We start from the raw sequence: 13,351 nt of genomic DNA on the forward strand, positions 1-13,351 counted from the left end.
CTTACACTGGCTCCCTAGAATGCAGCTGCAGTGTGGTTCTTGGATGACAATGCAGCCTCCTACAGACGTTTCCCTGGCATATCTCCCCGCGCCGGTTTCTTGGGAGGCATTCCTGCGGCGGATGTATTTATGTTACTTTATATCCTGCCTTTCTCCCCAATGGGGATCCAAAGCAGCTTACATTGTATGCCTCTCCTCTATTTTATACTCACAACAACCCTGTCAGGTAAGGTTGCCAGGTTCCTCTTTGCCACCGGTGGGAGGTTTTTGGGGTGGAGCCCGAGGGTGGGGTTTGGGGAGGGGAGGGACTTCAATGCTACACAGTCCAAGTGCCAAAGTGGCCATTTTCTCCAGGTGAACAGAACTCTATTGGCTGGAGATCAGTTGTAATAGCAGGAGAGCTCCAGCTAGTACCTGGAGGTTGGCAACCCTACTGTCAGGTAGCTTAGGGGAAGAGTCCGTGTTTGGCCCAAGGTCACTCGGAAAGCTTCCACGTTAGAGTTAGGATTCAAAACTAGATCTCCCAGATCCTAGACCACACCGGCTCTCTAAAATGGCAAGCAGGCTAAAGACCAGCAGTCACTTGATTAAAACCATGGGCAAATAAAATTTATTATTTGCTTAGTATATTTTTATCCCACTTTTCTCCCCAAGTGGGATCCAAAGTGGCTTATGGAAATACTTTAAATACACTTACATACAATGCAGTTTAAAAACAAAACAAAACCTAAAGAAGACATCCTGGGTTGATGTCCACCAGGTTAATCTGTCTGAACACGCCCATGAGCTACCCATGGGCAAGCCATGGACAAAGAGCCCTTAGGCTCTTACCCTTCTGCTTGTATACTCAACCACCCCCAGGCTATAGTAAATATCTACAGTAGGAGAGAGCAAAAACAATCAGCCTTGATGATTCATACTGGCAGCCATCTTCCCTTATTTCTCCCTCCAACTGTTCAGTTTTGGCCTGGTGCCTGAAACTTGATTTTTAAAAATCCAGGCTCCTTCTCTAGAGTGGACTATTTCACAGCCAAGGTGCCACCACTGAAAAGGCACTCACTCCCTTGGTGCCTTCTGAAGCCAGGGGCGCTCAGAGAAGATTATTGGGCAGGCTTATATGGAAGCAGGAAAACGCTTAGGAACCCTGGTCCCAAGCTATTTAAGGCTTTAAAGATGAAGGCACAATACTTTAAATTGGCTGGAAGCTGGCAGGTTATTATTACTGCTGAAGCCCCTTCTGCTTGCTTCGCTAAACACCCAGCTCCGTTTCCACCTTGCGATCAGTTTAGTAATTTCAAATTCATGAAGCGCTGGACATTGGAGGAAGCAGGAAAACAACTTTTCCATTAAGCACCAAAATCAACCCACACTTCCGTGGGAGCAGCAGGCCACGTTAATCAGTTTCTGTTGCTTACTAAAAATACTTTTTAAAGAATGTGACTTTATTTGCATCCATCATTCTGTCACAGGTAGCTGCAGTGACCATGACTTGCTACTGAAGTGTAAAATGCGAGGAGGAAGATTCATTCACAATTGTGTAGGATTTGTAGATTAGGTCATGAGGAGGTAAAGGCATTGACAAATAATGCCTTGAGCAATGTTCATTATTTGTCAGTAAATATAATTTCACTCCGGGCTGAATGTTATCGGCTGGAATTTCCCTGCTTTTTTTCCCCAGCACCATGAAAGCAGGTCCTCTTTAGCTTTTACAAACAGTCAGAATACATTTTCCAACCTTTTTTCCTTTTGAAATCCCTAGGACTTAAACGCTGAGACTTCAAAGAGTGAAATGCTTCTAGAATACCTGCTTATAACCCTAAAATCCAGAGCATGTGTCATTCCTGAGAAGTGAAATTACAAGCTGGACCACAACAGCCATATTAATTCAGGCTGCAGCTCAGTACTAGTTATTCCCAGATATCATTATTAAAATCACCAAGAGCAAGAAAGATTTAACGCAACTATTTTAATAGGTGATGAAGCTGGCTATTGGGTATGTTGTGAGTGGTAGATCAGTGGCAAAGCAGTTGTCATTTCTTGGCCTTATATCCAACAAACAGTAGAACTAATTCACACATGTATCAATGACTGCAGTAGTACATGGTGACTTCCATGTGTGAATGCACCCACATACATCAAAGATAATGTTCACATCGCCTTGCGTCTCCTCAAATCTTCTATGGAGACAGTTCATACATTCACCTGTGATTTGTTGAGCGATTGGGTGATTTACAAGGACTTATGGACTAAGCACTGGCACTAAATTAATGCTCAAACCATGTGTGATGGCATAGTGAATTGTAATGTGGGCGCAGAGTGAGACACTTATGACTGCTCTGCATCAAATTTCGCCCACAACCATCATCTTGTAGGTCTTGAGGAAGCTGTACCTGAGTACTGCAGCCCAAGGCAACTATAAAATGGCTGGGATTTTTCAATGTCTCCAGATTTCCAAAGTTCTATAGGAGATCTCAGTAAATATCTTCCCAATGCCTTCAAATTGATTTGTTAATCATGTTAGTCTCCATCCTGAGGAAGTTAGCTGCCCTTGAAGTCCGCTCAGATTCACAGAGCTAAAATTAGTTGCAACTTGCTTTTGCCACTAATTTCAGCAATAAATGCCCTTATGGAAGATGAATTAATATTTCCTAGATGTGAATGCTGGCAAGGCAGATGCTATTTGGGCTAATGAGGTAGATATTAATTGCGCAATCCTAAGGGGTGGTGGTGGTTAAGAAGTGCCCAGGGATGGCACAGCTGTGCTGCCTCCTGAACATCTTCCCGGCCTGAAAAAGGAAGGCATAGGATCTCACGGAGTTTTGCAGCCATAACTCGGCACCAGCTAAATTCGTGAGCCAAAAGGGCTTTGGGAGCTGACTGAAGCCAGCTCCACCCCTGGGAATGCATCCTTTGATGCCGGCGAGGGCCCTTGCACTGGGAAAACACTACTGGCGAGGCTATGCTGGCACCTGCTCCCCGGAGCTGGTATCAATGCCCCCACGCCAGCATTAGTGCCAGTTTAGCTGGTGCAAGTGGCTCTAATACTGGGGTCACACCAGCTCCTAAACCTGTCCCTCCCCCCCAATTAGGATTGGGTTTCCCATGTTATATTAATGCTAACTATTTTGGTTCTTGTAGGTTATCCGGGCTGTGTAACCGTGGTCTTGGAATTTTCTTTCCTGACGTTTCGCCAGCAACTGTGGCAGGCATCTTCAGAGGATTAACACTGAAGGACAGTGTCTCTCAGTGTCAAGTGTGTAGGAAGAGTAATATATAGTCAGAAAGGGGTTGGGTTTGAGCTGAGTACTGTCCTGCAAAAGTAATGTGCTAATCATTGTCCTGTAAGTATCAAGATAATGTGCTAATGAGGGTATGGTATGTTAATATGGAACCATTGTATCCTGAAGTGATCTGTTAATGTGTGTAATCCAAGGCTAATCTGCATGGCTATTGTTGACTGTTGCCTTTGTTAGTCTGGAGGTTTTCAGAACAGGAAGCCAAGCCTTATTCATTCTTAAACTCTCCTCTTTTCTGTTAAAGTTGTGCTGATGTTTATGAATTTCATTGGCTTCTCTGTGCAATCTGACAAAATAGTTGGTAGAATTGTCCAGTCTTTCAGTGTCTTGGAATAAGACCCTGTGTCCTGTTTGTGTCAGTCCATGTTCAGCCACTGCTGATTTCTCAGGTTGGCCAAGTCTGCAGTATCTTTCATGTTCTTTTATCTTTGTTTGTATGCTGCGTTTTGTGGTCCCAATGTAAACATCTCCACAGCTGCAAGGTATACGATATACTCCTGCAGAGGTGAGGGGGTCTCTTTTGTCTTTTGCTGATCATAGCATTTGTTGTATTTTCTTGGTGGGTTAAACACTGTTTGTAGGTTATGTTTTTTCAAAAGTTTCTCCATCCTATCAGTGACTCCTTTAATAAATGGCAGGAATACTTTTTCTATGGGAGACTGTTTTTCCTGAGTTTTCTGTTGGTTTAATGGCCCTTCTGATTTCATTCTTGGAGTAGCCGTTTGCTAGCAGTGCGTGATTTAGATGATTAGTTTCTTCCTTGAGAAACTGTGGTTCACAGATCCATCTTGCACGGTCCATTAATGTTTTGATTATTCCTCTTTTCTGTCGGGGGTGGTGGTTGGAGTTTTTGTGTAAGTAGCGATCTGTGTGAGTTGGTTTCCGGTAGACCTTGTGACCTAACTGAAAGTTTGTTTTACGGATGACAAGGGTATCAAGAAATGGGAGTTTACCCTCAATTTCCTTTTCCATGGTAAACTGAATGTTTGGATGGATATTATTAAGATGGTTTAGAAAGTCCATTAATTTTTCTTCACCAAGGCTCCAAATAGTAAATATATCATCTACGAACCTGAACCAGACTGTAGGTTTGTAAGGTGCTGATTCTAATGCTGTCTTTTCAAAATATTCCATGTAAAAGTTTGCTATTACTGGACTGAGTGGACTTCCCATAGCTACTCCATCAATCTGTTCATAAAATTCTTGATCCCATAGGAAATAACTTGTTGTCAAACAATGGTGAAATAAGGCTGTTATATCTTCTGGAAAAATCTGGTTAATCAATGAGATTGTGTCTTTTACTGGAACCTTGGTAAAGAGGAATACAACATCAAAACTGATTAATATATCCTGTGGATTGAGTCTCAACGGACTGATTTTGTTGATGAAGTGAGTTGAGTCTTTGATGTAAGAAGTGGTTTTTCCAATGTGGTCCTGTAGGAGGGTGGTCAAATATCTAGCTAATTCATATGTTGGGGAACCAATGGCACTCACGATGGGTCGGAGTGGAACGGAATCCTTATGAATTTTAGGTAGTGCATATAATCGTGGTGGTTGTGCTTCTGTCTTGCATAGTTTTCTGTGTGTGTTGGGATGAAGAGTGGAATTCTTGATCAGAATGCTAGTTTTCCTGGTAATTTTGCAAGTTGGATCTCGTTTTAGTTTTTTGTATGTGGCAGGGTCCAGAAGTTCCTCAATCTTCTTTTTGTATTCTTCTGTTTTCATGATCACTGTGGCATTGCCTTTGTCAGCTGGTAGAATAATGATTTCTGGATCTGCATTGAGGGTCTTGATGGCGTTTCTCTCCTTGCGTGTTATATTGCTAGCAGGGGGCTTTGCTTTTCGTAGAATTCTTGCTGTCTCTCCTCTTATTTCCTCAGCATCTTCTTCAGGTAGATTACGAATGGCAGATTCTACATTTGCAATGATGTCTTCCACTGGAATTTGGGTGGGAGTGACTGCAAAGTTTCCTCCCTTGGCTAAAATGGAAGTTTCTTCAGGTGAGAGTTGTCGGCCTGTCAGATTGAAGATAATCCGTTTGTTGTCAAGTTTTGGACTGGTCTGTCTTCTTTCCTGTAATTTGTTAATCTTTTGCTTCTGTCTGGAAGTTAACCCCTGTTCCATTTTTCTGTAGGTGAGATTATCAATCTTGTCCCAATCATGGCTTCTCATTTTGTGGCTAGTATTGATATGTAAGGAAAACAACTCCTTGTCTGTGGCAGCAAGTTCTCTGAGGGTAGTGTGAATTCTCTCTTGTAAGAGAGCCCGTTCTAGATGGTCATAAATGCGGTTAGCTCGTGAAGTTTTAAAGATTCTTTTACTTATGAGAAAAGATGGAATGGTTCCTGTGTCTCTGCATCGCAGTAGAAAAGTTAAAGAACAAAGTATTGCATTACACACATTAACAGATCACTTCAGGATACAATGGTTCCATATTAACATACCATACCCTCATTAGCACATTATCTTGATACTTACAGGACAATGATTAGCACATTACTTTTGCAGGACAGTACTCAGCTCAAACCCAACCCCTTTCTGACTATATATTACTCTTCCTACACACTTGACACTGAGAGACACTGTCCTTCAGTGTTAATCCTCTGAAGATGCCTGCCACAGTTGCTGGCGAAACATCAGGAAAGAAAATTCCAAGACCACGGTTACACAGCCCGGATAACCTACAAGAACCAATGAACTCTGACCGTGAAAGCCTTCGACAATATTTTGCTAACTATTTTATTACTTTAGGCAAAGAAACAGTGACTTATCCCAAGCCATTCAGTTGGCATCATTCTGGAGTGGGAATTTGAAGTCGAGTCTATTCTATGCACTGTGCTGCGCAAATTCTTCTTCATTAGGGCCAAACTAGATGCAATACTGGAAGATGTGTGAACTGATCCCTAGCCCACTTTGTATTGCTAAACAGCGGTTGTGGAAGCGGGTGGGATTAGGATTGGGGCTGCAGTCAGGAGTAGGAAGTAAGTCTCACAGAAAGCAATGCAGTGCAGTTCTATGCCCTTCTAAGCCCATTGACTTCAACAGAGGTAGAAGAGTGCAACTCTGTTTTAGGATTGCACTGCACCAAAAATTGCTCAGAGCTGTGACTAAACTACAGTTAGGATGCAGTCCTACACCTACTTTGAAGCAGGGGCTATAGAAACCAGCGAGTCTTGATCAGACTGACAGGACAGGATGGTAATCCTAAATCCCACAGAAATTAATGGGGCTTCTGTGAACCAGGCGGCAATTTTACTGTATTTACTCCAAAGGAAGGCAACCCCAAATGTAAGGTAAATCAGCTTTAAGAAAAATTGTAATCTTGTTCAGTCCCGCACCTACTTCTGCTACTTGTATAGATAAGGCTCAGCTAGGCTGCAATCCTCAACCCAAAGGCTCAGAAGCAAATCCTACAGTAATCAGTGCAATTTACTTCTAATTTAAACCTGTGTTTTCCCAGTCATAATCTGACAGGCAAGGCACTTTGGTGGTGGAAGAAAGTGCAGCCTGTTTTCGGCAACCCAGTAGGGGTTTCAAGGTAACAGACGAACTCTGCATAGGGACCTGGACTTCCTTGATGGTCTCCCATCCACGTACTAACCAAGACCAACCAATACTGCTCAGCTTTGGAGGCTTGACAAGATGAGGCTAGCCTTTACTGGCTCAGAAATAAATGCAGCGCACAAAAAAATATTTACAGTGCAATCCCAAACAGAATCAACACTGTTCTAAGCCAATTTAGAATGAATTTAGAAGTGCAGAATTCTGATTAAGATTTCATTGCTACTGATTAAGAGAGTCGACTAGGAAAGGCTTGGTGGGTAGCATTGTCAATCTCCATGTGGGGGCTGGAGATCTTCCAGAATTACAACAGATATCAAATACAGAGATCAGTTCCCCTAGGAAAAAAATGGCTGGGGTGTGTGTTGATTCTACAGTATTATTAACCCCACAAAAGTCCCTCCCCTTGCAAACCCCGCCCACCTCAGGTTCCACCCTCAAATCTCCAGGAATGTCCCTAATCTAGAGTTGGCAACCTTACGTGATTGTGGGCTAGCCAGTGTGGTGTAATGGTTAAGAGCAGTGGTTTGGAGCGGTGGACTCTGATCTGGAGAACTGGATTTGATTCCCCACTCCTTCTATTGAGCGGCGGATGCTAATCTGGTGAGTATGAGATTTAGTGTAGCGGTGTACTGGTTAAGAGCGGTGGTTAGGAGCGGTAGAGTCTAATCTGGAGAACTGGGTTTGATTCCCCATTCCTCCACATGAAGCCAGCTGGGTGACCTTGGGCTAGTCACAGCTCTCTTAGAGGTCTCTCAGCCTCACCTACCTCACAGGGTGTCTGTTATGGGGAGGGGAAGGCGACTGTAAGCCGGTTTGATTCTGCCTTAAGGCATATACAAGACAACTCTTCTCCTCCCTTGATACAGCCTAACTCTGTCTCAGTGGGGGTTGTAGAACTGGTGAATGTTGGAAAAGGCTATTGGTATGTTACTGAGGTATTCTGGGAGTGGTAGGTTTCCTCCTCTGCAGAGATTATAATAACTAGCTCCCTGGTGATGACAGGGAAGGCATCTTGGCCATCTTCTGGGCATGGAGTATGGGTTACTGGGGGTGTGGGGGGGAGGTAGTTGTGAATTTCCTGCATTGTGCAGGGGATTGGACTAGATGACCCTGGCAGTCCCTTCCAACTCTATGATTCTATGATGGTATTCTGACCCTTGGTTGTGCTATTTTGGGGAGTGGCTTTGAGACCCTGGGACGGAATAAAACCGAACTCTCCTCCTTCTAGCCACACTCTCTAAACCTAACTTTTGTGTGTGTGTGAAGTGCCGTCAAGTCGCTTCCGACTCATGGCGACCCTATGAATGAAAGGGGGTTAGCTGCACTTTGTATTCCCAGCGATGTATTAAGAGTTTGAAAATGTAATAAAAAACATCGCTTTAAAAGGGTTTTTGGATCCCACGGCTTATAAATGGTTGGAAGACGTCTTCACAGCTAAAGGGGCCAAACAAAGTGCGAATGGTATTTTTTATAACGTTTTAAAACTCTTAATACATCGCTGGGAATACATAGAAAGTGCGAACAGTATTTTTTTAGAACATTTCCAAACTCTTAATACATCGCTGGGAATACCTAGTGCGGTAACAGCCTCAGTCCTCCAAAATGTCCTATCTTTGACAGCCTTGCTCCTAACCTAACTCAGAAGATTGCCGCGAGCACAAAACCTTGGAAAGGGCGTGGATAAGTTAGTGAGTTATAGAAACAAGTTTACTTTTTTTAAATTATTATTACTATTAACAATTTTTAAAACTGTTTAGACACTTCTGCGGAAGTCAGGTGACGGGTCACTTTTTAAGGTGGGTGGAGGGTCGAAAGGGTATTATTGCTTTGTTGAATTTTATAACTCTGTATAATTATAATTGATACTCTTGTGTTTTCTTTTTATTCTTTGTTATTATTGTATTTATTTCGTTTTACATTATAAAAATTAAAAAAAAATTTTTTTTTAAAGGAAAGGGCGTGGATAAAAGCGCGTTTATTTAAAAAAAAAACCCCACCACCACCACCCCGACTCGACGCCTGGAGCCCTGCGTGGCGGCTGCGCACGTGGCGCCCCGCTCTCCTCACGGAGGCTAGTGGGAAGGGGGGCGTGGCTTCCAGGGCCCTCCCCTCCCCTCAGGCGCGCGCGCGGGTGGGCGGGAAAAAGGGCTCAGGTAGGAGGCCGGGCGGCGCGCGCGAGGCCGGGCTAGTCGCTGAGGAGTCTCCCTCCTCGCCGCTCGCTCCCCTTTCCCTCTCCGCCTCAGCGCGCTTTCTCTCCCTCCCTCCCGGAGATGCGGGCGGCGTCGCCGGCGGCCCTGCTGGCGGCCGTGGGCGCGCTGGCGTGGCTGGGCCCGCCGCCGGGCCGCTTCGCGACGCTGGCCTCGGCGCAGGCCCTGTGGACGGCGTGGCTGAGCGTGTCGTACAGCCTGCCCGGCAGCAACGAGACCATCCGGACGGTGGGCGAGAGCGGCGTCTTCGGGCAGGACTCGCCCCTGCGCGGGGCGGCCGGGCAGCTGGTGGCGCCGGACGGGCGCGACGGCCTCAACGCCTGCAGCCCCCTCGCCAACTTCAGCCGGGCGCCTCGCGACGAGCCCTGGCTCGCCCTCATCCAGCGCGGCGGGGGCTGCACCTTCGCCGAGAAGATCCGCCTGGCCGCCCAGCGCGGGGCCCTCGCCGCCGTCATCTACAACTACGCCGGCGGGACGGGCAACGACGTGCAGCCCATGACCCACCCGGGTGAGAGCGCCGCGGGGTAGGGCGGGCGGTTGGTGGGCGGGGGGGGGAGAGAGAGGAAGGGCCCGATTGGCCAGCACTTGCAACCAATCAGGGAGCCGCGAATTAGGTGCGGGTCTCCCTTCGTGGCCCTGACCTGGATGGCCCAGGCTAGCCTGATCGCGTCACATCTCAGAAGCTAAGCAGGGTCAGCCCTGGTTAGAATTTGGATGGGAGACCACCAAGGAAGTCCAGGGTTGCTGTGCAGAGGGAGGCACTGGCCAACCACCTCTGTTACACTCTTGCCATGAAATCCACAAAGGGGTTGCCATAAGTCGGCTGCGACTCAAGGGCACTTTACACACACACACTCTCTTCGTGGCGCGGGCTGGAAGCCGCCAGATTCGCTTGGGGGTGCGTGCGGTTCAGTGTGTTTGTGTGTGTGTACACAACACGCTTGTACTTCCGCTAAAGGGACGCTTTTGTATATAGGCACGCATACATGTGTCATTGGGCGAAAACACACGGTCGCTTTAGCCTCCTTTATTCCCTGTTTCAGCCAGGATCGAGCGCACCTTAGGCGGAACGCATGCGTTCGATCGTGGCTGAAGCAGGGAATAAAGGAGGCTAAAGCGACCGTGCGTTTTCGCCCATAGAACCATAGAGTTGGAAGGGACCATCAGGGTCATCTAGTCCAAAGCTTCTTAAACTGTGGGTCGCATAACTGAATGTGGGGGTTGTGAAAAAATTAGCAATGGTAAATGGCTTGCTGGGGGTAAAGGGAAGATGACTGGGGAAGGCACTGGCAAACCACCCCGTAAACAAAGTCTGTCTAGTAAACATCGGGATGTGACGTCACCCCATGGGTCAGGAATGACCCAGTGCATGCACAGGGGACCTTTACCTTTTTTAAATGGTAAAATTACATGTATACCAAAGAATCGTTTTCAAATAAATTTCCCTATGACTTATTAACAGTAAATGTTTGATTTGTATACCCATGTACATACCTGTATACCCGGGGTCATGTAAAAAATGCTCCGGCGAAAAGGGGTTGCGAGTGGGAAAAGTTTAAGAAGCCCTGGCTAGTCCAACCCCCTGCACAATGCAGGAAATTCACAACCGCCTCCCCCCCGCACACTCCCAGTGACCCCTACTCCATGCCCTGCTCCATGTATGTAACAGCTACCCAGCCACAAATATGCGTGTGTGTCAGTGTGTATACACACAAGACCGTTTGTTTGCTGCCTTTCTCAGGTGACGAACGTGAGAGGCAGCTGGCTGGATCAAAGATGTGCTCTGTCTAGTTCAGCTTCCTGTTTCTCACAGTGGCCGGCCGGTTGCCCTGGAGGCCAGAAAGCAGGCCAGGGAGGCCAAGGCCGTCCCCTCATGTTGCTTCCTGCTGCTGATATTCAGAAGTTTGATGTCTGGGTGTAGAGGTTCCCTGTAGTTATCTTGACTAGTAGCCTTTGATGGCTGTTCCGTGAAGCTGTTCAATACCCTTTTAAAGCAGTTTGTTCTAGCAGTCTTCGCTAAATCTACTCGGAACAAATTCCAAAATTTAATTGCTTATTGACTGAAGAAGTACTTCCTTTTGTCTGTCCTGAATCTGTTGTTCATCAGATCTACCCAGTGCCCCTGCATTCTAGTATTGTGAGACAGGGAAATGGTACTCCCTGGCTACTTTTTACACACTATGGATAATTTTATGTAATCGCATCTACTCTCTCCTTTGGTTGTTGTGTTGTTGTTTTTTACTGACAAGGCTCTGGTGCTCAAAGGAGCTTACAAAAACCAACTCTAAATAAAGTTAAAACAGCAGTACAACTTCTGTAGTGATAAATGGGAATGGGATGTGATACGCTTTAACAGAAAATAAAAAGCTTTAAAATGTCCATGCAAAGCATGGGCTCTGAAATTGACCAAGTTTCCAAACAGCTTGTGTATTTCATGTGGTATGTGTGTGTAAGAATAGATGAAAGCTCCCTTGAGCATGTGCAAAAGTGAGGTAAGGCGCCTAAAAGGAACTTTGCTTATGCTTGGGGGGGCTGTCAGCCCAGTATGCCCAAATTATGCACTATGCAGAACGGTTATACAGAGTGGAACTGGTGTTCCAGCTAGCTTGGTGGTGTTTACTCTGACTGGGAGCAGCTCTACAGGATGTGTGATGTAGAAAGACTGTTCCAAAAGACTGCTAGAGACCATTTCAGTGAGATTTCTTTAACAATAAAGATGATTGAGTAGTGGAACTAGCAATACAACAGCCTACCAGAGAACAATTGGAAACTGTTTATGGGGTTAAATCTCCTGTAGCAGGCTAGGAAAAGAAGCTTTTATATGTAGCAAGCAAGTTGGTTGTTTTCTTCCCTCCCCATTTTTTTGCAGTGAGGCACGAAGAACTAACCTAAAGTGTGCACTTGGTGGCCAGTAGAGAGTTAAAAAAATTACCCCTGAGCAACCAGACAAGGAATTTTTATGTGTTACAAGAAAGCAGGTTTTTCTCCCCCACCCCTTCCTGTAGGGCTATATGTTGGCTAACCTGAACTGTACGTCAACATGCCCTAATAGCTATGTGAGCTGCACCAATGCACAGAAGAAAGAAGAGGAAAATTCTCCAGATATTCCATTTTCCTTTTTCACAAGAAACCTATTCTTTTCTTTTGCTGGTTGGCTGTGTTGGAGGAAAACACATTTCTTATGGGAGGAGTTGCAACATGAAAACGCCCTTAAAAAGAGCTGCAAGCTTGAAATGCACTGATTAAACAACAACAAAAAATAAACCTGCAGCATGTTTTACTTTGCTCTCATTCAGATATTTAAACAATTCGGTCACCCATTGAACACACTTTTTATCCTGGTTATATAAAACAGGGTAGCTGATCTTGGATGTGTGTCCTGGAGGACAACATGCCGTAAGGTGTATGAGGAAGAATGAACAAGCATTCCCTTCAGTCTTTGGGGTCATTTTCAAAAGCTGCTGGTTCTGTGTATAGTGGCTGTCTTTACCTCTCCTTTTCGAACTGACTGGCAATGCTGGAAACTAGTAGAGTAGATACTACATTTTGAAGTAATGTATGTACCCGTTACTTCACATTTAATAACCCATGTGAATGTGAGAGTTATCTTGAAATGTGTTTCTGGGCTCCTTGATACAATGCTTTGGGTATGCCTATCAGCAGTACAGGAATAGTTCTTACTTAGAAGAATGCACTTTGTTGTTCCTGGATATTGGAATAGTACTTCTTTGCATGGGAAAAGGAAATAAAGCACGATGCTAAAACATTTGACCCTTCTTTCATCATTAGCGATTCTTTGGTGGCTAGGGAACAACAGAGCTCTCATTACTTAAAGATGTTTATCACCCTTTGGGAATTATGGTTGGGGGAGGTTGCTTCAAGAACCTAGGTTTTATTCATATGGAGGGAAGTTAGTTAACGAGTGAGATGTTAGTGTATTCTGGTATGTGAGCAGAGCTCTTAAGTATAAGGCACACAGTGGCAATATGCTTATCTTGCTTAGTGTTTTAATTGCATGGCTTTTAAAGGCGCAGATTAAAAAGATAAAGCTTTGAAGCTGCTACAGGTCTGCCTGGACTGACTTTTCTGCATTTTTTTCCTGCCATATTTTTGCTGCTTCTCATGCTGTGAATCATTCACGCCTCTACCCAATGCAACATAATAAGTGCTTTGGTTAATAAATAGCTGGTCAGAAAATAGCTGATAATATAGCAGCCATTTTACTCAGTATATGATTTCCATTGGTGAGGAATATGCTGCAATAGCTTAAGCTGAAAACAAAAA

General features: G+C 45.1%; 1 protein-coding gene across 1 annotated transcript in view; it reads left to right on the forward strand.

Moving 5' to 3' along the window:
* The first annotated feature begins 9,130 nt into the window (after window positions 1-9,130).
* Window positions 9,131-13,351, forward strand: part of RNF128 (ring finger protein 128) — a 45,276-nt gene continuing 41,055 nt past the window's right edge. Inside the window, exon 1 of the mRNA XM_056859560.1 lies at window positions 9,131-9,575. Coding sequence (XP_056715538.1) covers window positions 9,131-9,575 — 445 coding nt within the window. The remainder of the gene's footprint in view (window positions 9,576-13,351) is intronic.

Source organism: Euleptes europaea, chromosome 13 (genome assembly GCF_029931775.1).
Source record: "Euleptes europaea isolate rEulEur1 chromosome 13, rEulEur1.hap1, whole genome shotgun sequence".
In the NCBI taxonomy this organism is placed as follows: domain Eukaryota; kingdom Metazoa; phylum Chordata; class Lepidosauria; order Squamata; family Sphaerodactylidae; genus Euleptes; species Euleptes europaea.